At 43.6% G+C, this 27,993-nt stretch overlaps 1 protein-coding gene across 1 annotated transcript; it reads right to left on the bottom strand.

Annotated features, from left to right (window-relative positions):
- Positions 1-42: 42 nt before the first annotated feature.
- prkcda (protein kinase C, delta a) lies at positions 43-27,993 on the bottom strand. The gene is made up of 18 exons (XM_038969808.1): positions 27,881-27,993; positions 18,425-18,560; positions 17,992-18,191; positions 17,844-17,913; positions 17,285-17,444; positions 15,154-15,185; positions 14,870-14,955; positions 12,115-12,244; positions 11,919-12,019; positions 8,329-8,422; positions 7,921-8,051; positions 7,525-7,698; positions 7,137-7,228; positions 2,358-2,420; positions 1,951-2,089; positions 1,582-1,770; positions 1,339-1,467; positions 43-1,076 (listed from the first exon to the last, which is right to left on the bottom strand). The coding sequence occupies exons 2-18, from the start codon at positions 18,537-18,539 to the stop codon at positions 918-920; spliced, it is 2,064 nt and encodes a 687-aa protein (XP_038825736.1). The 5' UTR covers positions 18,540-18,560; positions 27,881-27,993; the 3' UTR covers positions 43-917.

Here is a 27,993-nt window from a genome sequence, read left to right as displayed (position 1 = left end):
GAGTGGTTTATAAAACATCACTGTGTTTTGTATGTTCATCACAGAGTGAAGTGAGTGACTAAAGACACTGGGAGTTGATGATTTTTTATTAAGATGTAAAATGGAGACAGTAAAAAAAGCTAATCCTTAGCGCACCAATAATATACGCAACAACAATATACATATAGATCTATATACAGAATCTCGCTAAGTACCACTCAAATAAAGACATTCATATAGCATCATACACAATAAGCACTTATTCACTTACACCAAATCTGTCCCTGTCCCAGATGACGCTACATGGAATGGCAGGGATACCTGTAGTTGCTCAGTCTGAACTTGGTCTTGTTATGGCAAACAGTCCAAATGACCACAACTCCCTCGTACTTGGCTAGTAGATGCAAGGGCTCCCCATGCAGTGACAAACTGAACTTCGATTCAGTTAATCTTTCAAGAGTACGTGACACATTCAGAGGTTGTTGAGATTGAGAGGTGGTTGGTGTTGGTATGAGGTCTTTATGCATGCAAACAGCTCATTCACACAAACCCCCTGCATTTACATTCCCTTCCACACACACACACACACACACACACACGTCTGACCATTAAAATATAAGGCCCCTAGTACACCGGGACACTCTAGCATGCACACAATAACACCTATCTATACAACAGAGGCCAATTCCTGCATAAGTTTAACTCTTATAGTTTCACTAAGTAAGAACCCGAAGAGGAAACTTGTGTTTCTATTACAGTCACAAATACTGAACGTAGAACAGCTCACTCAAGTTGAATGTTTGATCACATGAATGAGGACACCTTGACAAAGTGACCCTAAAACAGTAGTAATGTAATCCTGGCTTCACCTTTCCCCTATGACCCCAGTGATGTCATTGAGAACTAAGAGCATGGGGATTGGCTGAGAGGCCCCTCCGTCACTTTTCCAAGAGGTGCTCCATCTCTGGGTTGATGAAGGAGAAGCCGGCGAAAGCTGATTGGTCCATGGAATCCATGAAGTTCTTGTCACCATGGGAGAGGCGGGGCTTCTCACTGAGGAACTCCCTGTCAAAGTTGCTGCAGTCATTTGGGGCTTTCTGTGATTGGCAGAAGAGATATGCCAATCAGAAGAGAGGATACATGATAGATGGAGACAGTAAGTGATGAATCAAATAATATACAGCACATGCCTGATTTCTACAGAGCATTCGGTAGTTGAATTACTGTAGATCTTTGACTTGATACACGAATGGCTGTCACTCTTCTCCCCTTTGAAACTACCCCAAATATGTTATATTATGGTAGGCCTATTACAACTGTCCTATATCATCACTATAAAACCTCATGTCTAGACCGTACCACTTTGGGTCTGAAGGGGGGTTCCACCTCCCTTTTCTCGAGGGCGGGCCAGCTGATGGTTTTGAAGAAGGGGTGAACACGGATGTTACCCACGATGCCTAGCCTGCGAGTGGAGTCTCTCTCAAACAGCTGCAGGGGCAGAGGAGAGAAACACAGTGAGAAAGGGATAAAAACACACGAAGGAGGAGAGAAACAGACTCAGAGGCAGAATTGGGACACTGTATGGGGGGGGGGCATACAGACCCTCTCCATCAGGTCCTTGGCCTCCTTGGTGATCCAGCGAGGGTAGTGGGGCGTGTCTGTACGGATAGACTCAAACAGCTCGTCCTCATCATCACCATGGAAGGGGGACTGGCCAATCAGCATCTCGTACAGCAGCACTCCAAACGACCACCAGTCCACAGAGAAGGAGTACTTCTGACCCAGCAGGATCTAAAAGTGACAGGAAGACACGGTGAGTGACATCATCATAGTGAGACCCTCACAGTGATTGTTTTTCAAATAATTCCCTATTAAGTGCACTACTTTGGCTCTGGTCAAAAGCAGGGCACTAAATAAGGAATAGGGTGTCGTTCGAGATGATGCAGCCTTGTATATGTCTGTGTTCCATACCTCTGGAGCGATGTAGTCAGGAGTCCCACAGAAGGTTGTAGCCTGGTTCTCCCCAAACACGTTCTCCTTACACATGCCAAAGTCTGCTATCTTTACGTGACCACTATGATCCAACATCACATTGTCCAACTTCAGGTCTCTGAGGGCAGAGAGACAAAACAAGTAAGGGAGAGTAGGAGGAAATATAGAATGGGAAGAAAGGTGTGGAGGGGAAAGGGTGAGAGGGTGACTAGAGTTATGACAGCTAATAATCACATACTCACTGTCACACAATGTGATACTATCACTATATCAATCCTTGGTGGAGGCGCTCTGGCCATTCTCTTTTATCTGTATGGTAATGTGATTGAGTGAGTGAAGGTTAGTGAGTGTACATTAGAGTGCCGATGATGGTGTTTGTGACTTACCTGTAAATGATCCCTTTGGAGTGCAGAAACTGAAGGCCACAGATGATCTCAGCAGAGTAGAACCTGGAGGGAGGGAGAGAAGAAAGGAGGGAGGAAAAAGAAAGATAAACATCACTACACAGTCTAGAGGTCCACCTAGCTGGCAGCAGAGTACTACTCTATCTATCCATCTCCCTATTGAGTTGGCCCCTGAACAATGCTGTCTGTCCCTGAGGACTCCAGTCCAGTGTGTAGCTAGCTGCATTACTGAAGATGCCATTTGTATAGAGTGGTACACAGAGGAGACAGCTGAACAATGGCTTCATACTGTAAGGATGAATGAAACCGGAGAGATGCTCTTGGCCCAGTGGCCCCAGCCTAGCCACAGCTAAAGGATTGGCCTATCTCTGACCTGCTTTTCCTTTCACCTCTGGCGCAGGGGAACTGATTGGGCCTTGATATGGATGGAGAGATTAGGATTAAGAGACTGATTGATTGACAGGAAGTAGATTTTGTGCAGACAGGTTTCTCCCTCGACTCTCACTCAACACTCACAATCACTAACAAGTACACAGCAAATTGGCCAGTGTTACTTAGTGTTGATTTTTCAGTGTAACATTCCAGTGTTGATTCAGGAGTTAAATTAACTCTAAGAGTGAAATTAACATTAGTGGTGTAAAAAAACAGTGTTGGTGTTAATAAGCAGTGTTGAGTGTGAGATTATGATTGTGTCCGTTTTACTCTGTGGAGAGTAAAACAGTCCCATCAAAACCATGCTCATCATTTTCAGATTTCCCAGCATGCTCTACTGCAGGTAGATTTTTAAAAGATTGTTTTTAATATCCACAAAAATTACAGTGAATACTACAATAAAGTCTTTAAAAACACAACAGTGAATACTATAGTATTTATTCCATTGTATACTAAATCATGGTTAGCAGATATTAATGTGACTGTAGCGATTCCCCCAACAACTACCTAATACACACAAATCTAAAGGGGTGAATGAGAATATGTACATGTAGTGGGGCAAAAAAAGTATTTAGTCAACCACCAATTGTGCAAGTTCTCCCACTTAAAAAGATGAGAGGCCTGTAATTTTCATCATAGGTACACTTCAACTATGACAGACAAAATGAGAAAAAAAAATCCAGAAAATCACATTGTAGGATTTTGAATGAATTTATTTGCAAATTATGGTGGAAAATAAGCATTTGGTCCCCTACAAACAAGCAAGATTTCTGGCTCTCACAGACCTGTAACTTCTTCTTTAAGAGGCTCCTCTGTCCTCCACTCGTTACCTGTATTAATGGCACCTGTTTGAACTTGTTATCAGTATAAAAGACACCTGTCCACAACCTCAAACAGTCACACTCCAAACTCCACTATGGCCAAGACCAAAGAGCTGTCAAAGGACACCAGAAACAAAATTGTAGACCTGCACCAGGCTGGGAAGACTGAATCTGCAATAGGTAAGCAGCTTGGTTTGAAGAAATCAACTGTGGGAGCAATTATTAGGAAATGGAAGACATACAAGACCACTGATAATCTCCCTCGATCTGGGGCTCCACTCAAGATCTCACCCCGTGGGGTCAAAATGATCACAAGAACGGTGAGCAAAAATCCCAGAACCACACGGGGGGACCTAGTGAATGACCTGCAGAGAGCTGGGACCAAAGTAACAAAGCCTACCATCAGCAAGGGCATTGAAGATGAAACGTGGCTGGGTCTTTCAGCATGACAATGATCCCAAACACACCGCCCGGGCAACGAAGGAGTGGCTTCGTAAGAAGCATTTCAAGGTCCTGGAGTGGCCTAGCCAGTCTCCAGATCTCAACCCCATAGAAAATTTTTGGAGGGAGTTGAAAGTCCGTGTTGCCCAGCAACAGCCCCAAAACATCACTGCTCTAGAGGAGATCTGCATGGAGGAATGGGCCAAAATACCAGCAACAGTGTGTGAAAACCTTGTGAAGACTTACAGAAAACGTTTGACCTCTGTCATTGCCAACAAAGGGTATATAACAAAGTATTGAGAAACTTTTGTTATTGACCAAATACTTATTTTCCACCATAATTTGCAAATAAATTCATTAAAAATCCTACAATGTGATTTTCTGGATTTATTTTTCTCATTTTGTCTGTCATAGTTGAAGTGTACCTATGATGAAAATTACAGGCCTCTCATCTTTTTAAGTGGGAGAACTTGCACAATTGGTGGCTGACTAAATACTTTTTTGCCCCACTGTATGTATATGGATGAGTGATGGCCAAGCGTCATAGGCAAGGTGCAGTAGATGGTATAAAATACAGTATATAAACTCAGCAAAAAAAGAAACGTCCCTTTTTCAGGACCCTGTCTTTCAAAGATAATTTGTAAAAATCCAAATAACATCACAGATCTTCATTGTAAAGGGTTTAACCTTTTCTCAATAGGGGGTGCTGTTTTCACTTTGTAAAAATTTCGTTCCCAAATTAAACTGCCTCGTACTCAATTCTTGCTCGTACAATATGCATATTATTATTACTATTGGATAGAAAACACTCTCTAGTTTCTAAAACCGTTTGAATTATATCTGTGAGTAAAACAGAACTCAAGTTGGAGCAAACTTCCTGTCAGGAAGTGAGAAATCTGAAATCAGGCAGTCTGTTCTAGGGTCAGTTTATTAATTTGCATGTCTTCTATTGGTCGACATGCACTGCATACGCCTTCCCCTAGATGTCAGCAAGCGGTGAGAATTGGAATGGTGTTGCTAGGCAGATCTGAGGCCATATAAAGGGTTTTGGAACGTGGGGTACACTCTTTTCAACATTCGCCATGACGCAAGACAGACCTCAGGATGGCGTTCTGGAATGCTCTCGTTATAGGCCTTAGATATATCCGGCTCTGATTTTATTCGATATAGGTGTTAAAGACATCATAATGTAGTTATTTTAAACCGAGTTATATCAGTTTATATCAGTATATTGCGATTTTCGGATATTTCTTTGTGCTGCGTTATAGTGAGTTGGGCACGTCTTCGCCACATGTACAGGATGGCAACAACAACTGCCCGAGTTACACCAGGAACGCACAATCCCTCCATCAGTGCTCAGACTGTCCGCAATAGGCTGAGAGAGGCTGGACTGACGGCTTGTAGGCCTGTTGTAAGGCAGGTCCTCACCAGACATCATCGGCAACAATGTCGCCTATGGGCACAAACTCACCGTCGCTGGACCAGACAGGACTGGCAAAAAGTGCTCTTCACTGACGAGTCGCGGTTTTGTCTCACCAGGGGGGATGGTCGGATTCGCGTTTATCGTCGAAGGAATGAGCGTTACACCGAGGCATGTACTCTGGAGCGGGATCGAGGTGGAGGGTCCATCATGGTCTGGGGCGGTGTGTCACAGCATCATCGGACTGAGCTTTTTATCATTGCAGGCATCTCAATGCTGTGCGTTACAGGGAAGACATCCTCCTCCCTCATGTGGTACCCTTCCTGCAGGCTCATCCTGACATGACCCTCCAGCATGACAATGCCACCAGCCATACTGCTTGTTCTGTGCGTGATTTCCTGCAAGACAGGAATGTCAGTGTTCTGCCATGGCCAGTGAAGAGCCCGGATCTCAATCCCATTGAGCACGTCTGGGACCTGTTGGATCGGAGGGTGAGGGCTAGGGCCATCCCCCCAGAAATGTCTGGGAACTTGCAGGTGCCTTGGTGGAACAGCGGGGTAACATCTCACAGCAAGAACTGGCAAATCTGGTGCAGTCCATGAGGAGGAGATGCACTGCAGTACTTAATGCAGCTGGTGGCCACACCAGATACTGACTTACTTTTGATTTTGACCCCCCCTTTGTTCAGGGACACATTATTCCATTTCTGTTAGTCACATGTCTGTGGAACTTGTTCAGTTTGTCTCAGTTGTTGAATGTTGTTATGTTCATACAAATATTTACGTTAAGTTTGCTGAAAATAAACGCAGTTGACAGTGAGAGGACGTTTCTTTTTTTGCTGAGTTTACATGTGATATTAGTCACGTAAGATATGTAAACATTATTAAAGTGGCATTATTTAGAGTGCATTGTATAAAGTGACTAGTGATCCATTTATTAAAGTGGCCAGTGATTGGGTCTCACTGTAGGCAGCAATTTTTCATGTGGGCACGCACGCACACACATATGCATGTAGACACACACGCACATGCACACACACACAAACACACAGTGTGTCTGATGGAACCGTACAATACATGCCAAATGGTGAAGAGGCAACTCTGTAAGAAACAGTGTGTATTTACTGTTGTGTGTTTTGGTCGTGGCCCACTGTGTCTGTGCCACTGGGTTAAGAGGTTAGGGTCAGTCAGTGAATAGATAAACAGGTTCATTATGTTCTGAGATAGTGAAACTCATTGGAAACTCAGCAGTTTACCAATCTGTCCAAGAAACCAAACCAAGACTCCATTCTTCGATGCCGGCTTGTGTGGTGTGCAAACATTGGTTAATGATTAATACAGCGAGAGGGTGAATATCTCTCTCTCTCTCTGAAACTGTCTATCCCATGCTGGATCAGGTATCGTTGGCAACCGTGTCGAAGTGAATGTCTCCTCATCTCACCTGTCCTGAGCACAGAGGCTATACAGGCTCCCGAGGACTGAACATCTTCATAATCCCAAGCTGAGCACCAGTTAGTTTAACATCCAGTTTCAGATACACACTCAGAAGTGCTCAACAGCCACGAGACTCTGTACCTACTCTGTATTTGACCTCACTCAAACTATCTGAATCTATACACTATCAGTCTTTCTGACAGGTGAAACTCACGTTGCTCTGTAGAGGTCAAAGCGTCCCTTCTCCTGAATATGGAACATTAGGTCTCCTCCATTCAGATACTCCATGACAAAGAACAAGTGTTCCTGTGGACAACACAGTCAACGTCAGGCATCATAACACATAATGTATAGTACCTAGTACAGTAGTAGTGTAATAAGCTATGAAAGCGAGTTTGTTATGCGTATAAATCACTTCTTATTGGAGACAGCTTTTGTAGACACTTATCTTTTGCTAATGCTAATCAGAAAAAAACAACGGCTAATCTTTCTGTTGTGTTTTTGCTTCTCTTCAGCACATCACATTGCTATATGTTGCTGAAATCGCCTGAATGACACACAGTAAGAGGACCAAGGAGTGTGTGTAGGGCTACAGTCCGTACCTTGGACTGGAAGGTGGAGTAGAGGTGTGTGAGGAAGGGGTTGTCCCAGGCCAGGGCCAGGACTCTCTTCTCCACCATGGTACACTCCACATCATCATCCATCAGCACTACGTCTTTCTTCAGAGCCTTCACCGCAAACCACTCCCCCTGACCTTTCAACTCTGCCAGCAGGACCTGGGGAGAGAAGGGTGGGGGACAGTAGGGGGAATAAAATGAGAGGATAAGAACAGAATAAAGGAAAGAAGAAGACAAGAGAAAACAAAAGAAGAGGTGTGAACCTGATTTAAATATTATATTGGTGGTAATATTCTCCCATAAAGTCTGTTGTGTCTACTGGTGTCCAGTATGTGAACTGTGGTGCTTTAGGATCCTGACTGTCTGCTGTACCAGGCTTACCTTGCCAAAGCTGCCCTTGCCCAGGACCTTGTGAAAGACAAAGTTGTCTACGTTGATGCGTGTCAGGTGGGTGAGGCGAGATGGGGGGTGAGGGCTTGAGCCCTCCCACAGCCTGGCATAGGAGGGGCCATCTGGGGAACCCACACAGGTCATTATAAAGTCATCATCCCAATCGTCATTATCATCATCATTACTATAATTAACATTACCCTTACGGAAAAACCACACGAATTTCACAAGTGATCATGTGACGTGTTCCAAAAACACATGTTTTCACATGTTAAATCGTGTTTTTTCTGTAAAGGTATATGTAAAAACATATTTGTCTTCAAACAATTTACACCAACTTGATTTCAGTGAATTTAACATCATCATCAAATATGTTCATAAAATCAAACACACACTGACCATCCAGACCACCAATGGAGTTCCTAATGACTTCCTCATAGACCCCTATATCTGGGTCAGGTAGGGTTGGGTCTGAGCGCCGAGAGGAGGATTTCTGAAAGACATACAGGCGACAGAGGGAGAGAGAATACGTTTACAAAAGGGTGATGAGAGGGAGAAGAAAATAAAAACACTTTCCTTTTCACCACTGACATATCCACACAGCAAATTCTTCAGTCTTAAATCAACACTAACCACGTTTCCATCCAACTTTTCTATGCGAGTGAAGTCTGATGGAAACAACAAATTTGTCGGTAAACTTTCCAAACCAGCCAGGGCCGATGGACACAATCTCTACTCCCAACCCCCCCTTTCTCTCTCTCCATTTCTCTCTACCCCTACCTCCCACTATCGCTCTCACAGAACCGGCACCAACCAGGAACCAGCCACCACCACAAGAGGGAGGAGGGGGAGCTAAACATCAGACCTTCACCCAGAGCGATCGGACAACAGGGGAATGCCATCACTGGCCCCTGGATCTAGGGCTCCCTTGTGTGCCTGCTTGCTCCTCAGGTTGTCATTCCTCCCCTCTGCAGATCCAGCACCATTCCCAGCACCAATCCAGAACCAATTGGCCAGTCCCACCACCAGACGAGGAGGGACCAAACACCAGACCTTCACCAGGAGCGAGCGGACCACAGGGGATTGACACAATTGACCTCTGGGTCTCGAGCACCCTTCCATGGCTGCTTGCTCCTCAGATTGTTGTTTGAATTGTTTATTAATTGGAATTTGATTTGAAATTTTAACATGTAATGAATTTTGAAATAACCAAATAAATGGACCTAAAATGTAACTATTTACAGCTCTGGTTTCTCTTTATTATGCCCAACCCTGTGTGGTGGGGATGTCCTGGGGTTGTATCCCTCTCTCTACCATCTTTTTCTATCTATCTCTCTTGTATTTGATTTGGTGGCTTTACCGCGGCTGGTGCTGTTCCCCTAGTCCATGACCACTCGACACCCCGGAAGGACTGGGGAAGAAGGAAAGGTAACAGTGGCTTGACCGCGGCCCGACCTGACTCCCCAGTCCACGGTCCACCCGACACCTGAAGGGCTTATGGATGAAGGAAAGGTAACAATGTCTGGACTGGGGCACAAAAATGGCTGGTCCAGTTAAGACCGGATCAAATGGAGTGGGCGGAGTCCAAAACCTCCCCAGCACCATCACGCTTGGGACCAACAGGTGCTCCGTCCACTACTACGGCATGCCCAAACTATGCAGGAACTGCGGCCAACTGGGCCATCTGGCCGCAACCTGCACAGCCATCATCTGTAAGATCTGTAAAGACATCCATCCCACCTCAGACTGTATCTCTACACGCCGCTGCAACCTGTGCTGGAAAAGGGGCCACTTCCTACACCGGCAGGGCAAGGGCCATCACCACCAACCCCAACCCCACTAACCCAAATCTCAACCCCAACACCCCACCCGTCCACTAGACAACAACTCCTGAATCAACACTAGAAATGTTACACTGAAAAATCAACACTAGGTAACACTGGCCAATTTGCTGTACCAAACTTGATCTGGACATTTCTGACAAGTAATAGCGCTCTTATGGTATGCAATGACTAACATGACAAGAGGAACTGATGATGCGCTAACCAATTTCAAAATTGCACCTTGTGCATTCTACTATTTCAACTCAAGAGTTCTACTCAAGAGTTCTACTATTTCAACAAGAGTACGTTTTAAGCCGGACTGAGTTCCTTAAAGGGGGGGGACCCCTTTAAGGAAGCCATAACGTATATGTTATGGCTTTACACCCCCTGCTATATTGTGGATAAAGAGTTACCTGTCTAACTGAACACAGAGGGTGTCCTTTAATGGAAGCCTCTCCAACATAATCCAGGGGAATCAGGAATTCCCCAGGGCAGCTGTCTAGGCCCGTTACTTTTTCAATCTGTACTAACTAAAGGCATTGTATTTGGGACAAATCATTCACTAAACCCTAAACCTCAACTAAATATTGTAATGAATCATGTGGAAATTGAACAAGTTGAGGTGACTAAACTGCTTGGAGTAACCCTGGATTGTAAACTGTCATGGTCAAAACATATTGATACAACAGTAGCTAAGATGGGGAGAAGTCTGTCCATAATAAAGCGCTGCTGTGCCTTCTTAACAGCACTATCAGCAAGGCAGGTCCTACAGGCCCTAGTTTTGTCAAACCTGGACTACTGTTCAGTCGTGTGGTCAGGTGCCACAAAGAGTGACTTAGGTAAATTGCAATTGGCTCAGAACAGGGCAGCATTGCTGGCCTTTGGACGTACACAGAGAGCTAACATTAATAATATGCATGTCAATCTCTCCTGGCTCAAAGTGGAGGAAAGAATGACTTCATTACTACTTGTATTTGTGAGTGGTATTGACATGTTGACTGCACCGAGCTATCTGTTTAAACTACTGGCACACAGCTCGGACACCCATGCATACCCCACAAGACATGCCACCAGAGGTATCTTCACAGTCCCCAAGTCCAGAACAGACTACGGGAGGCACACAGTACTACATAGAGCCATGACTACATGGAACTCTATTCCACATCAAGTAACTCATGCAAGCAGTAAAATGTGATTTAAAAGTACACCTTATGGAGCAGCGGGGACTCTGAAGCAACACAAACATAGGCACAGACACATGCATACACACATGATAACATACGCACTATACACACACTTACACATAGATTTTGTGTTGTAGATAAGTGGTAGTAGAGTAGAGGCCTGAGGGCACACACTTAATATGTTGTGAAATCTGTTATGAATTTATTGTAATGTTTTTCAAATGTATAACTGCCCTAATGTTGCTGGACCCCAGGAAGAGTAGCTACTGCCTTGGCAGCAGCTAATGGGTATTGATAATAAATACAAACAATTCTTATACTGCCAGAAATATTAAAATCTCACCTTTCTGGTAAAGAAAATGTATACATCGGTGATGTGTAGTCACTTTTGAGGACACAAGCTCAAGTTCACAGTACAAATATGATAAAAATATGAAAATATAAAAAATCATGTACGATTTTTTCCCTATTGAACAAAAGTAGGGGAATAGGGCTTGAAATGATTGAAATTCTTTCTAAATATACTAACAATCTAATTCTAAATTACTTACTATAATATTTCACCTGTCTTATAACTGTATAATAAATATGATCATACTTAGTGACAGTACAAAATTGGCACCATTTCATATAACTGACGACAGAGCATTTTCTGTCCAGTGTCCTCTGAGCGACGCAGAGACGCCATTGAAATGCCTGCTGACTCGTTGCAACTTCAGCTTTAAGCACACATTGATTTTGGCTGTCTGTAACCAAGAGAAAGTGGTCTTGTTCAATTCCACGAAATGATTATGTATTTTTACATGTTGAGAGCTCTAAATCCATCTGAGAACATCACAGCGAGATGACTGCTTTTGCTGCAATCGCTTGCAAGAACATACGTCCACATACACGGCACACACAGACCACATGCCTGCACTCTTGCACAGATACATATATGCCTGCTCGCTTGCACATACACACAACAAACTCTTTCACTTACCTGGCTGACTTGAGTAAGTGCTTCAGCTAGTAGTTTCTGGTTGATTCCACAAAGGTTGGCCACTTTATCCTGACACTTATGATGCACATTCATGGCACAATCTACAAGAGAATAGAAAGAGTTACAGTATACTGTATAGGTAAATACAATGACAACACAAACACATCAGACACAGCACACACACACAGCTCCCTACCTTCACACTTGAGGCCCTGTTTGACCAGGCCCCACAGCAGACTGCCACAGTGGTCACAGAAGGTAGGACTCATGTAGTTGTGGTTCTTGAAGCGGTGTGGCATGTCAATCTTAAAACGCTCCTTCTGGAACTGTGATGGACACACACACAATTCATCAACACCCAGATCCATTGGTACCAATTGGGGGAAAAACACCCGCCTGGGAGGGTACCTCATGGCCCTGCGCACCCGTCTCATCATCCCCATTTCTCTTCCTCTCTCTCTCTCTGTCTCTCTCTCTCCTTCCATGCTCTCTCCCCCTCTCCTTTTGTTTTGTATCCCGTGGTGTGATGCTTCCTGTAGTAGTGTTAGTGGGGTTCCTTAGAAGGCCACAGACTGACAGACACACTTTCTCTTGGTCTCCTCTCCTGCTCTATCTCCAGTCTACAGATGGCCTTATTTAAGCCCCTCTCTCACTCAGAACATGCCCCTTCTCACCACTCCTCAGGTGTGAGTGAATGCAGAATCCCTCACTTTTGAATGTAACTAAGTTCAGTTATCTGTGCTCTTTTGTCCACTCTATTGATTAATATTGACTGGAATGTGAGGGGACCTCATCCGATTGGTTGCAGGCCTGATTGATGCCTGCTAGTTTGGACTCTGACCCTATGACACTTCGACAGCTAATGGCATCACAGCTACACACTAAAAACAAATGGTTCTATATAGTTCCAAATAAGGGTTATTTGGCTGTAACCATAGCGGAACACTTTTTGGTGCTATATGGAACCTTTTGTTGAAGGCTCTATAAAGAACCATGTTTAAGGTTTTAAATATAATCTGTATGGTGCTATAAAGAACCCTTTCCTAACGTTCTATAAAGCAGGGTTTCCTAAACTCGGTCCTGGGTGCACATCTTTGTTTTTGCCTGTGCACTACACAGCTGATTCAAATAATTAACTAATCATCAAGCTTTGATTAATTGAATCAGCTGTGTAATACGAGGGCAAGAAACTAAAAGTGCACCGGGGGGAGGGGGGGGGGGGGCAGGACCGAGATTGTGAAACCCCGCTATGGTTACAACTCTTTTTGGAGCTATATAGAACCCTATTTTTTATGGAGAATGGTTCTACAAAGAACCTTTCTCAAACTCAAAGATTCTTTGTAGAACCAGGGAGTTTTTAATTTATTTTGGTGTAATAGCCATATCATATTGTAAAAAATCCATAGGTTTTATTATTGTGTTTATTAACAAATTGAATCAGGTGTGCTAGCTCTGGAACGGCTTGGGGTCCCTGAGGAGATCATTGAGAACTACTGACTTCTCAATTGACACAAGGCCATACGTGAGTCTTTTACAAGACACAGTAACTGGCCATAGTCATATACACTGAGTATACCAAACATTAGGAACACCTCCCTAATATTGAGTTGCATCCCCCCTTTTGCCCTCTGTACACCCTCAAGGTGTCGAAAGCATTCCAAAGGGATGTTGGCTGGATGTCCTTTGGGTGGTGGACCATTCTTGATACACACAGGAAAATGTTGAGCATGAAAACCCCAGCCGCGTTGCAGTTCTTGACACAAACCTGTGCACCTGACACCAACCCCTCCTGTCTCAGCTTTCAGTATTTATGCTGCAATAGTGTATGTGTCGGGGGCTAGGATTAGTCTGTTATATCTTGAGTATTTCTCATGTCTTATCCGGTGTCCTATGTGAATTTAAGTATGCTCCCTCTAATTCTCTCTCTCTCTCTCTCTCTTTCTCTCTCTCTTCTCTCGGAGGACCTGAGCCCTAGGACCATGCCTCAGGACTACCTGGCCTGATGACTCCTTGCTGTCCCCAGTCCACCTGGTCATGCTGCTGCTCCAGTTTCAACTGTTCTGCCTGCAGCTATGGAACCCTGACCTGTTCACTGGACGTGCTACCTTGTCCCCGACCTGCTGTTTTGGACTCTCTCTCTCTACCGCACCTGCTGTCTCTAACTCTGAATTATCGACTATGAAAAGCCAACTGACATTTACTCCTGAGGTGCTGACCTGTTGCACTCTCCAACCACTGTGATTATTATTATCTGACCCTGCTGGTCATCTATGAACATATGAACATCTTGGCCATGTTCTGTTATAATCTCCACCCGGCACAGCCAGAAGAGGACTGGCCACCCCTCAGAGCCTGGTTCCTCTCTAGGTTTCTTCCTAGGTTCTGGCCTTTCTAGGGAGTTGTTCCTTGCCACTGTGCTTCTACATCTGCATTGCTTGCTGCTTGGGGTTTTAGGCTGGGTTTCTGTACAGCACGTTGTGACATCGGCTGATGTAAAAAGGGCTTCATAAATACATTTGATTGATTAAAATTTGATTACTACCATACCCCGTTCAAAGGCACTTACATGTATTTGTTTTTCCAATTCACTCTCTGAATGGCACACATACACAATCAATGTCTCAACTGTCTCAAGGCTTAAAAATCCATCTTTAACCTGTCTTCTCCCTTTCATCTACACTGAAATAGATTTACCAAGTTACATCAATAAGGGATCATAGCTTTCACCTGGTCAGTCTATGTCACGGAAAGAGCAGGTGTAGTTCATGTTTTGTATAATCAGTGTATAACATGTAATAGTCTAACTAAACAGATTAGATAAATTGGAATGACATTCACACTCACGGTTGCAGGGAGAGGGAGAAAACTCCACTTTGGACTGACACAGGACAAGTAAATAAGGAAATTAATAAATGTCCTAATTAATGAATGAATAAGTAGTCCCAACGTACCACAGTGTCCCGGCTGTTGGCGGCCGTGCCAGTACACCTGCCAATGATCTTGTCGATGCATTTCTTATGGATGGCTGCATTGCATTCTGGGAGAGAAGGGATATGGAGTACATTGCTGGCAGGTGAGCACCATTCATTCAGGCAGGTATGAAAGTCACTGGTAGTGCTGTAGTCTGCTCTGCGTTGTGGGAGTGTTCATAACTACAGTGTTTATAATGTGTATCTATGATGTTGTGTGCATGGGTTTGTATAGCAGTAGGTTGTCCATGTTATTGTACACTTACGTCTGCACTTGTAGCCTTGCTTGTTGAGGCCCCTGTAGAATACAAAGGTATAGGAGTGAGAGATTATGGAGGGCCAGTGAAGATGATGATCACCTAATGATTAGGTGCTGTGCTGATGATGAAAGGAGATAAAGTGAGAACAGAGTACATACTGTACAGTCACGACCAAAATTATTGGCACCCTTGATAAAGACGAGCAAAGAAGACTGTATAAAATAAAGAACATAAATACTGAGCTATTTTGTATGCAAAAAATATGGGGAAATTATATTATTTCATACTAATACAATTGCTCAGAGAAAACCTTTTTTTTAGACATAAAATAAAATATAAAAAAGATACTTGGCAGAATTATTGGCACCCTAACGATTCTTATGAATAAAATCTAACAAAATTGAATCTGCATTAACATTCATCTTTGTTTTAAGTTCATTTCTGCTTAAGGAACTGTATTGTGGCCTTTCAGGGCTTCCTGTTTCACTGGGGTTAAAGAAGTTGGTCCATTTGTCATCCATCACCATGGGGCTAGGCAAAGAACTCGCTAATGAAAAGAGACAAATGTTTTTTGACTTTCATAAATCAGGCAATGTGTACAAAAAACATACTGAAAAAACTAATATACTGCTTACCACTATTAGGGAAACAATGAAGAAGTTTATAACCCCTGGAACAGTGGTAAACTTGCCTGGAAGAGGACCCACGTGTATCTTGTCCCCACGCACAGTGAGGAAGATGGTTTGGGAGTCAAAGAAAAGACCAATGGCAACACTTGGAGAATTACAGGTCGCATCCTGGGGTTGCCAAGTCTCCAAATCTAGAATTAGACGCCACCTCCATGCCAATAGACTATTTGGAAGGGTTGCCATAGAAAAGCCTTTATTGAGAGCAACCAACAAATGTAAACGCCCAGAGTTTGTTAAACGGCATTGGCACTTGGATTCGAACCGGGTGCTATGGTCAGATGAGACACAAATAGGGCTCTTTGGCCACACACACCAGTGGTGGGTTTGGCCTTGAAGGAAGGATGCATATGCAGAAAATAACCTCATGCCTACTGTAAAATATGGTATATTGATGTTATGGGGCTGTTTTGCTTCCACATGAGGCTGTTTTGCTTCCAAATGAAGTTGTTTTGCTTCAACTGGTCATGGGACCTTGTTGGGCAGTCCATATGCGCAGACCGAAGAATATCAAGGATCTGGAAAGATGCTGTATGGAGGAATGGTCTAAGATCCCTCCCAATGTGTTCTTCAATCTCATAAAACATTATAGATCAAGGCTAAGTGCCGTTATTTTTGCTAGGGGAGGGTGCACAAAGTATTGAAAACAAGGGTGCCAATAATTTTGATACCCATCTTTTTCTCAGAGCAGTTGTATTCGGTTTTTTTTTTGAGCATACAATATAGCTCAGTATTTGTATACTGTTTATTTTATACACTCTTAGAAAAAAGGTGCTGTCTACAACCTACCGTAAAAGGGTGAACCCTTTGAAGTGCCCTTTTGGTTTGCACATAGAACCCTTACCACATAGGGTTCCACATGAAACCCAAAAGGGTTCTACTTGGAACCAAAAAGGGTTCTCCTATGGAAACAAGAACTCTTTTGGAACCCTTTTTTCTAAGAGTTTACAGTCTTTTTTGCTAATCTTTATCAAGGTTGCCAATAATTGTGGTTGTGACTGTAGCTGACAGGTGAGCACTGTTTATACAGCAGCAAACGGAGACTCTGTCACCGTCTCTACAGACACCACCTATTCTAGTAGAACACAACACACTACAGCACTTGAAAATAAATGACTAGCAGTGGAAGCTGTACTAATTTTGCAAATACACTGCTAAATGTTGTGCAGGTATTTCCACACAATGCAGGATTTCTGACCCGCTTAATGAGCCACCAACCCTAGGTCTAAAGGTAGATAGATAGAAGGAGATTACTAAGACATTGTCTAATCTTATCTCCCCACTCAGTCTCTCAGCATAAAGTAGACCGACCAAGATGTTGCCACTTAAATTAGGTGAATGGAACTGATAATAAAACTTGTAAATATTGAATCACTTCTGTTAGCATAAAGCTAACAGATATTAGATCTAGGAGTAAAGAGCCAGATGGCTGGACAGACTGAATAACTGACCAGACAAACTCTCTGCAGACGGAGCAGAAGGTGGGCTGTCTGAAGAAGGTGGCGATGAACTCGTGACATTTGACCTCGTGGATCTTGGCCTGTTTGATGGCTCCTCGCCTGCGGTTTATGGTGGGCCCCCCTTCCTCCTCCTTCATGGGCAGCTTGCCCTCTATGGGTGACAGGGAGAGAAGCATCAGTGGAGCGCTACAGTTTAGAAACATGAATGTAGCGTTAGGAACAGTAGGGACAACATTTGGAGTGCTTGGTCCACTGTTGGTATGAGAAAACAGGCAAAACCTTATATAGGAAAGCCAAGTAACGAGAACTATGTTTAGAAAACCGGGATTCATATACAAGACCTGTACATGACTGCAAGAATGTGTGTGCTGTCTGCTCTGTCTGTATTCAAGAAGTAAGTGCAGTGAGAACAGATGAGAACCAAGGGAACAGACAGAAGGCGTTCAGTGTGACAAACATGACATAAAAGATACATTCAAAACAGGCCAGGTAGGAAGGGAAAAGTAGAGGATGAGAAGAAGAGAAGTGGGCTTTGTCTCCTGACTCTCACCTGTATCAGTTGCTCCCTCCAAGAAGAACTGCACTGCCATCATCACCTTCCCTGAGGGCTGCAGGTCCACCTGAACACAAACAATCATCTGTAAATTAGACACATAATTCAGGCAGGACGGTAGAGAATCCGACTGCAGCCCTCTTACCCAAAATTCAGCACGGCCGTTGCCCTTTTTGCAGCGCTCGGCAAGGACGGACACGCCCACTGTGACCTCGGCCAATGGCTCCTCGGCAGTCTTCATCAGCAGCACCTGCAGGACACGCCCCTCGTAGATGTGGGCGTCGAAGCTGGCCTTCCAGGCTGGGAACATGGTGGGCTTCCTCTGAACCAGGGTCTTACCACGCTCTGGAGAGAAGGAGGGAGAGAGGGAAAGAGGGGGAAGGAGAGAGACAGGTTAGATAGAGGTTAAAAAGATAAGTTAGATAGAGACTGGTTTTTCATACTCTTGTGTAACAATCAAAAAATGTGCATATCTGTACCACACTGGTTACAGGTTACAATGTGATTCTATGGGACAATGGGACTAAAATAGTCCTACTATAACACAGTAATAACTACAGTAATAGTCAGATTATCACCGGTGGTGAGGGCCTCCTTCATCTTGATGGCACAGAAGGGGGGATCAGAAGGGGTCAGCGGAGACAGCACACCCAGGTCGTAGGAGTTGAAGGCGATCCGCAAGAAGGGCGCCATGGTGATGTGTCACTGGGCCACCTGTTCAAAGACATGGCCAAGCAGAATGTAACCACGGCAACATATTTGCAGTGACATGTCCGTCACTCAGCCTCCTGTTCATACGCACATGACAGCCGTGATTCAGTAACATCACCATCTGTTATGAGGGGTTTGCACACATGACCACACGCACGCACGCAGGCACGCGCATGCACACACACACATCCACCAGCATCAGTCACATGCTACTAATGTGGATCATTGTTTCATTCATTGTTTCATGAGTCAAAGTTTGGACACACCTACTCATTTTAGGGTTTTTCTTTATTTTACAATTTTCTACATTGTAGAATAATAGTGAAGACATCAAAACTATGAAATAACACATATGGAATCATGTAGTAACCAAAAAAGTGTTAAACAAATCAAAATATATTTGAGATTTGAGATTCTTCAAAGTAGCCACCCTTTGCCTTATGAGAGCTTTGCAGACTCTTGGCATTCTCTCAACCAGCTTCATGTGGTGTGCTTTGATAAAAGGTGTGCTTTGATAAACGTTCATTTGTGGAATTTCTTTCCTTCTTAATGCGTTTGAGCTAATCAGTTGTGATTTGACAAGGTAGGGGTGGTATACAGAATATAGCCCTATTTGGTAAAAGTGTCACAACCTGATCTGTTTCAACCGTCCTTGTGCTTGTCTCCACCCCCCCTCCCAGGTGTCGCCCATCTTCCCCATTATTCCCTGTATTTATACCTGTGTTTTCTGTCTGTCTGTGCCAGTTTGTCTTGTTTGTCAAGTCAACCAGTGTTTTTTCTCCTAGCTCCTGTTTTTTCCCAGTCTGTTTTTCTCATCCTCCTGGTTCTGACCCTTGCCTGTCCTGACTCTGAGCTCGCCTGCCTGACCATTCTGCCTGCCCTTGACCTCGAGCCTGCCTGCTGCCCTGTACTGTTTTGGACTCTGACCTGGTTATGAACTCTTGCCTGTCCCCGACCTGCCTTTTGCCTACTCCTTGGATTATAATAAGTATCAGAGCTCAGACCATCTGCCTCCCGTGTCTACATCTGGGTCTCGCCTTGTGTCGTTATAAAAGACCAAGTCCATATGATGGCAAGAACAGCTCAAATAGGCAAAGGAAAATGACAGTCCATCATTACTTTAAGACATGAAAGTCAGAAAATCCGGAAAATTTCAAGAACTTTGAAAGTTTCTTCAAGTGCAGTTGCAAAAACCATCAAGCGCTATGGTGAAACTGGCTCTCATGAGGACCGCCACAGGAAAGGAAGACCCAGAGTTACCTCTGCTGCAGAGGATAAGTCACTAGAGTTACCAGCCTCAGAAATTGCAGCCCAAATAAATGCGTCACAGAGTTCAAGTAACAGACACATCTCAACATCAACTGTTCAAAGGAGACTGCGTGAATCAGGCCTTCATGGTAAAATTGCTGCATAGAAACCACTACTAAAGGACACCAATAAGAAGAAGAGACTTGCTTGGGCCAAGAAACACGAGCAATGGACATTAGACCGGTGGAAATCTGTCCTTTGGTCTGATGAGACCAAATTGGAGATTTTTTGTTCCAACCAAGAGTAGGTGAACGGATGATCGCCTCATGTGTGGTTCCCACTGTGAAGCATGGAGGAGGAGGTGTGATGGTGTGCGGGTGCTTTGCTGGTGACACTGACAGTGATTTATTTAGAATTCACGGCACACTTAACCAGCATGGCTATCAGAGCATTCTACAGCGATACGCCATCCCATCTGGTTTGCGCATAGTGGGACTATCATTTGTTTTTCAACAGGACAATGACCCAAAACACACCTCCAGGCTGTGTAAGGGCTATTTGACAAAGGAGAGTGATGGAGTGCTGCATCAGATGACCTGGCCTCCACAATCATCTGACCTCAACCAAATTGAGATGGTTTGGGATGAGTTGGACCGCAGAGTGAAAGAAAAGTAGCCAACAAGTGCTGAGGATATGTGGGAACTCCTTCAAGACAGTTGGAAAAGCATTGCAGGTGAAGCTGGTTGAAAGAATGCCAAGAGTGTGCAAAGCTGTCATCAAGGCAAAGGGTGGCTACTTTGAAGAATCTCAAATATAAAATATATTTTGATTTGTTGAACACTTTTTTGGTTACTACATGATTCCATATGTGATATTTCAAAGTTGAATGTCTTCACTATTATTCTACATCGTAGAAAATAATACAAAAATAAAGAACAACCCTTGAATGAGTAGGTGTGTCCAAACTTTTGACTGGTACTGTATGTATCCACATGTGTGTATATTACAGGAGGCTGCTGAGGGAAGGACGGCACATAATAATGTCTGGAATGGAGTCAATGGAATGGTATCAAACACATAGAGCTATTAATTTTACAATAATGGTTCTATGTTATAACAGTTAACAAGTTATAACTGGTTAATAGTGAATAACAGTTCATTTAACTCAACTATGGAAAGAAAATGTATTTGCTTGATCTAGGATGGGAAAATCTTAAGTAGATTTTGTGTTCTTGGCGAAGGTAAAACTATGTATTTACTCTTATGTGTTTGATACCATTCCATTAATTCCATTCCAGCCATTACTATGAGCCCGTCCTCCCCAATTAAGGTGCAACCAGCCACCCGTGGTGCAACCAGCCACTATTTATGTGAGTGAGTATATTCGTGTGTGTGTGTGTGAGTGCGTATGTGTGAGTGTGAGTGTGAGTGTGAGTGTGAGTGTGTGTGTCAGTGAGTGTGCGTGTGTGAGTGAGTGACTCTAGTTAGCGAGTGAGAGTATGGGTGTGTATGAGAAATAAAGATATTCTGAGTCACCTTAACAAACAGGAACTATTTGTGATATAGGCCTAAACCTACTAATGAGAAACAGAGCTGAGACACAACGCCCTTCTCACATATCTCACATCCACATGTGACTTTAACTTTACTGACACTGTAAACCAAACTCTGATGGTTCAATCTCACATTAGAAGGACCCTAATCCAAACCAACACACACACAGCCTACAATAGGAACACAGAAAACATGGCATTTAAGCACTTAACAGCTTCATTTATAATTTTGTCAGTGAGAATGTGTGTATGGTGTGAAATTATAGTAGCAGGTGTTGAAGAACGTGTGTGTGTGATCTCTGTGATTCTCTCTGCGTGTACTGTAGCTCTGGTGGTGAAGGTATTTCCCTGCATCCTGGGAGGGAGCAAGTCTCAACAAGTCCAAAGTCTAAAGAGGGCTCCTCAACAACATTCCTGTGTTTCTGTTCCCCAGCTTTACACCACCACCCATACACGTCAGAAATATGTCAGGAAACAAAGAAATGATGGCAAAAACAAGGAAAGAAAATAGAGAAAAAGTAAAAGAGGACAGAAAAATGACAGACAGAGGAATGACATTCAGCATGTATTAAAGCAGGAGTCGATGTGTTCAAGCTTTGAGCTGTGATGATTCCGGGTGTTGATCAATAATAAACTGTGTGTGTGTGTGTGTGTGTGTATGTGTGTGTGTGTGTGTGTGTGTGTGTGTGTGTGTGTGTGTGTGTGTGTGCCTGTGTTACCAGGCAAATCACAGAGATTGGTGCCAGCCGCACCAATGTATCGGAAGGAAACACCGTTCAACTGACGACCAAGGTCAACCTGCAGGTGCCCGGCCTGCCACAAGGAGTCACTAGAGCGCGATGAGCCAAGTAAAGCCCCCCCTCCCCGGCCAAACCCTCCCCTAACCTGGACGACACTGGGCCAATTGTGCACCGCCCTATAGGACTCCCGATCACGGCCAGTTATGATACAGCCTGGGATCGAACCCAGGTCTGTAGTGACACCTCTAGCACTGTGATGCAGCCACTCAGAAGGCCCGATCATTTTTTTAAACATGAAATGCTCTATGTGAAATGCATTATGTGGGTTGAATGCTATAACAACACATTATAAAACAATTAATAAAAGTCCCATGATGGTAGTGATTGCCCATTACTGCTTATCACTTATTAACCATCAGTTATTGACATTACTTTATTTTAATAAAATATTTCAGTTGTTGTATACAGTGGGGCAAAAAAGTATTTAGTCAGCAACCAATTGTGCAAGTTCTCCCACTTAAAAAGATGAGAGAGGCCTGTAATTTTCATCATAGGTACACTTCAACTATGACAGACAAAATTAGGAAAGAAAATCCAGAAAATCACATTGTAGGATTTTTTATTAATTTATTTGCAAATTATGGTGGAAAATAAGTATTTGGTCAATAACAAAAGTTTATCTCAATACTTTGTTATATACCCTTTGTTGGCAATGACAGAGGTCAAACGTTTTCTGTAAGTCTTCACAAGGTTCACACACTGTTGCTGGTATTTTGGCCCATTCCTCCATGCAGATCTCCTCTAGAGCAGTGATGTTTTGGGGCTGTTGCTGGGCAACACGGACTTTCAACTCCCTCCAAAGATTTTCTATGGGGTTGAGATCTGGAGACTGGCTAGGCCACTCCAGGACCTTGAAATGCTTCTTACGAAGCCGCTCCTTCGTTGCCCGGGCGGTGTGTTTGGGATCATTGTCATGCTGAAAGACCCAGCCACGTTTCATCTTCAATGCCCTTGCTGATGGAAGGAGGTTTTCACTTAAAATCTCACGATACATGGCCCCATTCATTCTGTCCTTTACACAGATCAGTCGTCCTGGTCCCTTTGCAGAAAAACAGCCCCAAAGCATGATGTTTCCACCCCCATGCTTCACAGTAGGTATGGTGTTCTTTGGATGCAACTCAGCATTCTTTGTCCTCCAAACACGACGAGTTGAGTTTTTACCAAAAAGTTATATTTTGGTTTCATCTGACCATATGACATTCTCCCAATCTTCTTCTGGATCATCCAAATGCTCTCTAGCAAACTTCAGACGGGCCTGGACATGTACTGGCTTAAGCAGGAGGACACGTCTGGCACTGCAGGATTTGAGTCCCTGGCGGCGTAGTGTGTTACTGATGGTAGGCTTTGTTACTTTGGTCCCAGCTCTCTGCAGGTCATTCACTAGGTCCCCCCGTGTGGTTCTGGGATTTTTGCTCACCGTTCTTGTGATAATTTTGACCCCACGGGGTGAGATCTTGCGTGGAGCCCCAGATCGAGGGAGATTATCAGTGGTCTTGTGTGTCTTCCATTTCCTAATAATTGCTCCCACAGTTGATTTCTTCAAACCAAGCTGCTTACCTATTGCAGATTCAGTCTTCCCAGCCTGGTGCAGGTCTACAATTTTGTTTCTGGTGTCCTTTGACAGCTCTTTGGTCTTGGCCATAGTGGAGTTTGGAGTGTGACTGTTTGAGGTTGTGGACAGGTGTCTTTTATACTGATAACAAGTTCAAACAGGTGCCATTAATACAGGTAACGAGTGGAGGACAGAGGAGCCTCTTAAAGAAGAAGTTGCAGATCTGTGAGAGCCAGAAATCTTGCTTGTTTGTCGGTGACCAAATACTTATTTTCCACCATAATTTGCAAATTAATTAATTAAAAATCCTACAATATGATTTTCTGGATTTTTTTTTCTCATTTTGTCTGTCATAGTTGAACTGTACCTATGATGAAAATTACAGGCCTCTCTCATCTTTTTAAGTGGGAGAACTTGCACAATTGATGGCTGACTAAATACTTTTTTCCCCCACTGTATATTACATTTGTTTTATTTGCTGACTTTATTATTTCATTCCAAGTCATCATCTCATCTCTATAGAGCTGCTGTCTATGCGGTCTGACAAAATCAGTATTTTATTAGTTCTTCAAAGTAAATAAAGCATACTTTTATGACTGCTGAATACCTACTAGCAATCACTTAGATCATGTATTTTCAGGTAGAGATACCTCACGAAGAAACTGCTCTGTACATTAGTAGCATGTGAGTGATGGGTGAGCGTGTGTAAACTGCTCTGTACATTAGTAGCATGTGAGTGATGGGTGAGCGCGTGTAAACTGCTCTGTACATTAGTAGCATGTGAGTGATGGGTGAGCGTGTGTAAACTGCTCTGTACATTAGTAGCATGTGAGTGATGGGTGAGCGTGTGTATACTGCTCTGGTATGTATCCTCTTAATCGCACATTCTTCTGTCTCTTACGTAGCAGGAGTAAAATAAACACAGACCGTACAAGTAGACGCGAAATGGATTATGGTCATTGTAGTTAATTATCATGTTTTCTGCGCTAACTATGTAAAACATTGGCCTGTTGGAAACTACAACTCACTACTATATCACAGAGTTCTGGCATGATCTAATTTATCTCCAGAGAAAGTGCAGTGCAGTGTGCACATTGAGCGCACATAAAAAAAAACGAACGAAATGGAATTCAAATAGGTTGGTCAATTCGTTTTTTTTTTAACTAAAAAGAACTGACATTTCGGTTAATCGCTCAGCACTATAATCTTGTCCACCAGTCGGTTCTCTCTCTCTCTGTATGTGGTAGCAATGAGCCTGGGGACGAGGTTATGGCTGTGAGCTCATACTCCTTTCCATATCGCTTTCTTTCTTCCTCCTCTCCCATCGCCTGTGTCCACCGTCCACCTCCCTCTCCAAACACTTTGTTTGTTGATAGTATGACAATCTAGTGAATCACAGCAACTGTGTTGAATAAACGTCAGCATATTGTCCCAATGCAGTCATGCATTCACACATCATTCCCTTCTGACTCACAGACAGCTGACTGACAGCACCTCAGACCATGACATCACACAGCTGTGCTACAGTACACTGGCCATCTTTAGCCTGGCAAACTGTGGCAGAGCTTTTTAGTAAATGACGAGCGCAGACTGGAAACGTGTTAGTTACTAGTCAGCCATGGTAGCCAGGTGTATTTACAAGGCTGTAGATGATTCTATTACAGCACTCAACGAAACTGAGATAAATAAGCATCACATATCCTATCAAATCACGTGGGTCTTAAAGCTGGAATCATTAGCAGTGAAACTGCCATGTCCATTTGCAATATCACAACAAAGACAGTTTTTCCCCGTTGGACATCATTGCACATGTGGTAAAACAGCAGAGTTTATATTCCGTTTTTGTTTTACCAATATGCTGGATGCTCCTCGCCTCCTTCCATAAACAAAACAAAAACAGTAACAAATGCGCCTGGGGCGACCATTGGCGCTGTTTCACCTAATGCGGATTCCAGCTTCAAACCGAACACTAATAGTGTGTGTGCGTGCGCGCGTGTGTGGGTGGAGTGTGAAACTGTGTGTTAGTCCAAACTTTTATGTAGAGAATAGAGATCTGGATAGGGAAGTGAAGCATCCTTGCATCATCACCCTGTGGAGATCAAACAACGCAACAACGGTAGACTCATGCTAGTAGACATGCAAGCACACACACCATACACAGAGACAAACACTTATAATAGCTGAGACCATCACACTTAAAGCTTAAAGAAGCACATACAACCCCTCTGACACACACTAGTGAGACAGCAGTCCTGGAACAAGCCCCGACTATCTATGGCAGTCATGGTTATTTCTTTCACAGCAGACCACTTCTAGTAGACCCTGCAGGAGACATGACCTGTAGTAGACTGTAGACGACCTGGACTCTAATCTCCTCCTTCGTAACTCAAGGCTACTGGGCCAGTAGTGTACTGTACAATTCAGGGGTGCAACTTTCACTTGGGACATGTCCCCCCCAAATTCTGAAATTGCATTTTTGTCCCCCCAGTTTTATCATTAAAATGTGATACAAAACGAGGCACGGGTGTGCTTTAGGACCATGCGGGCACCTCAGAGCAGTCTGGTAGGCTGTTTGGAGTGTTCATCTGACCTGATAAAAAAAAATATATGTCCCCGTCCACTTTTTTTGTTACTATCTATAGTGCAATTTATCCTATAAAGTTGAAGTCTGTTACCAAACCAACGGGCGAGAACAAATACTTATGATCTAACAGAGAGACCGAGATGAAGGGAGAGAGGGAGAGATGGATGAACGGAGAGCGAGCGGTAATGACTACAAGCCTTCTTACACAGACTCATAACTCAAACTCTAATGGGGCCATTCAAAGTGACCACTATTGAGCCTGTTACTCTATGACATAACATCTCCAGTGTAGTCACAGCCGAAGCCATGCAGCTAGTGAGCTGAACAATGTTCCAGTGGGGGTATGATCTTCTGATCGCTGAGCAGCGCAAATAAACATGCATGCACACTCACACAATGGGCTACACTCCAGGCAATGAAAGCCAAAGCGTATGGATAAAGCTGATCACTCTCTGTGATGGAGGATGCAACACAATGATCAGTCCAGTCTTTATAGGGGGACACAACAGAATAGGATATTAAAGGGTCACTTTACTCCATGCGCCGGCACACACACACACACACACACACACACACACACACACACACACACACACACACACACACACACACACACACACACACACACACACACACACACACACACACACACTTCCTTTTGAGAAGAATGAGATCAGTGTCTTCAACATCATCATCTGATCAGTTCAAGTTGGTCAACAGCTGGGTGTGCAGTGATCATGTCTGTTTGCTTCATCTTTGCACTGTTAGTTGGATGTGAATGTGCTTCACCAAATTCAGTTGGCATTATGATTAGGCACAGTGGTGACTCACAATGCAATGCAACATGAAAGGGGGATTCCCTTAGCAAGCAAACGTGCATACAAAAGGGCCCTGGGGACCAAAGTTTCAGTCAAGTACCTTTGTTGTTTTCAACACAGTTATTAGCCAACAACAAACATGCAGAATTGGTCATGAAATGTAAAGTAATTGGGAAATGAACTGAACAGTGTTGATAAGTGGAAGCCTTTAAAACGGTTTCTCCATCAATGCCTTCCCACTGGGCACAGACGTCAATTCAACGTGTCGTGATCTTGAGAAACCCCTATTATGTACAGTATCATCACTCTTTTCTACAAATATAAAATAATAGTTTCTTGATGTCTCATAATTGAGAAAAGTCTGGATTTATATGACAGTCTGTTCATAAAAAGACCCCGGCGTTTACAGTTTAGAAACATTTGAAGTATTTGTCAAGGCCAACGTTCTCTTGAAGGATTCATTCGTCTCTTGCACGTCATGGAACTGTAGGCTACTGTGCAATTTTTTTATCTGGAATGTGGCGCATGTCAGTGCCCGCCATAATCAACAGATAACATTACAGTTGTAGGCTAGTACCCGAAATACTAGTACTCTATTCGCGCAAGCGCAACTACTAGTAAAGAGTATAAAGGCTATTTAAGCATTCAATAATCAACCCTGAAAAACTTCTCAAACTAGGTTGCAAAACGCAACAAAACCGAAAAAAGTTACAAAAATATATTTTCTCAATTGGCCGAATGACCGAAAGTCATTTTCCGTTGACTTACCTCGTCTTGCAAACGTGTGGATTATTTCTTGTTTCGTGAGTTTTCTTGTTCTTGTCTTCCCTTCAGTTTCTCGTCTGTGATTCCGTCGATCGAGGAAGTAAGCCACTGCTCGC

This window comes from Salvelinus namaycush, chromosome 2 (genome assembly GCF_016432855.1).
Source record: "Salvelinus namaycush isolate Seneca chromosome 2, SaNama_1.0, whole genome shotgun sequence".
Lineage (NCBI taxonomy): Eukaryota > Metazoa > Chordata > Actinopteri > Salmoniformes > Salmonidae > Salvelinus > Salvelinus namaycush.
Note: the sequence above shows the minus strand (reverse complement) of the source record. Positions and strands in the feature narration are given on the sequence as shown.

Excerpts from the sequence above, each read along its gene's own strand:
- prkcda (XM_038969808.1), bottom strand. The coding sequence starts at position 18,539 with ATGGCGCCCTTCTTGCGGATCGCCTTCAACTCCTACGACCTGGGTGTG. Across the intron at positions 12,245-14,869 it reads CCAACAGCCGGGACACTGTG|TTCCAGAAGGAGCGTTTTAA; the intron begins GTACGTTGGGAC and ends TGTCCATCACAG. Across the intron at positions 1,771-1,950 it reads CTGACTACATCGCTCCAGAG|ATCCTGCTGGGTCAGAAGTA; the intron begins GTATGGAACACA and ends TGTCACTTTTAG.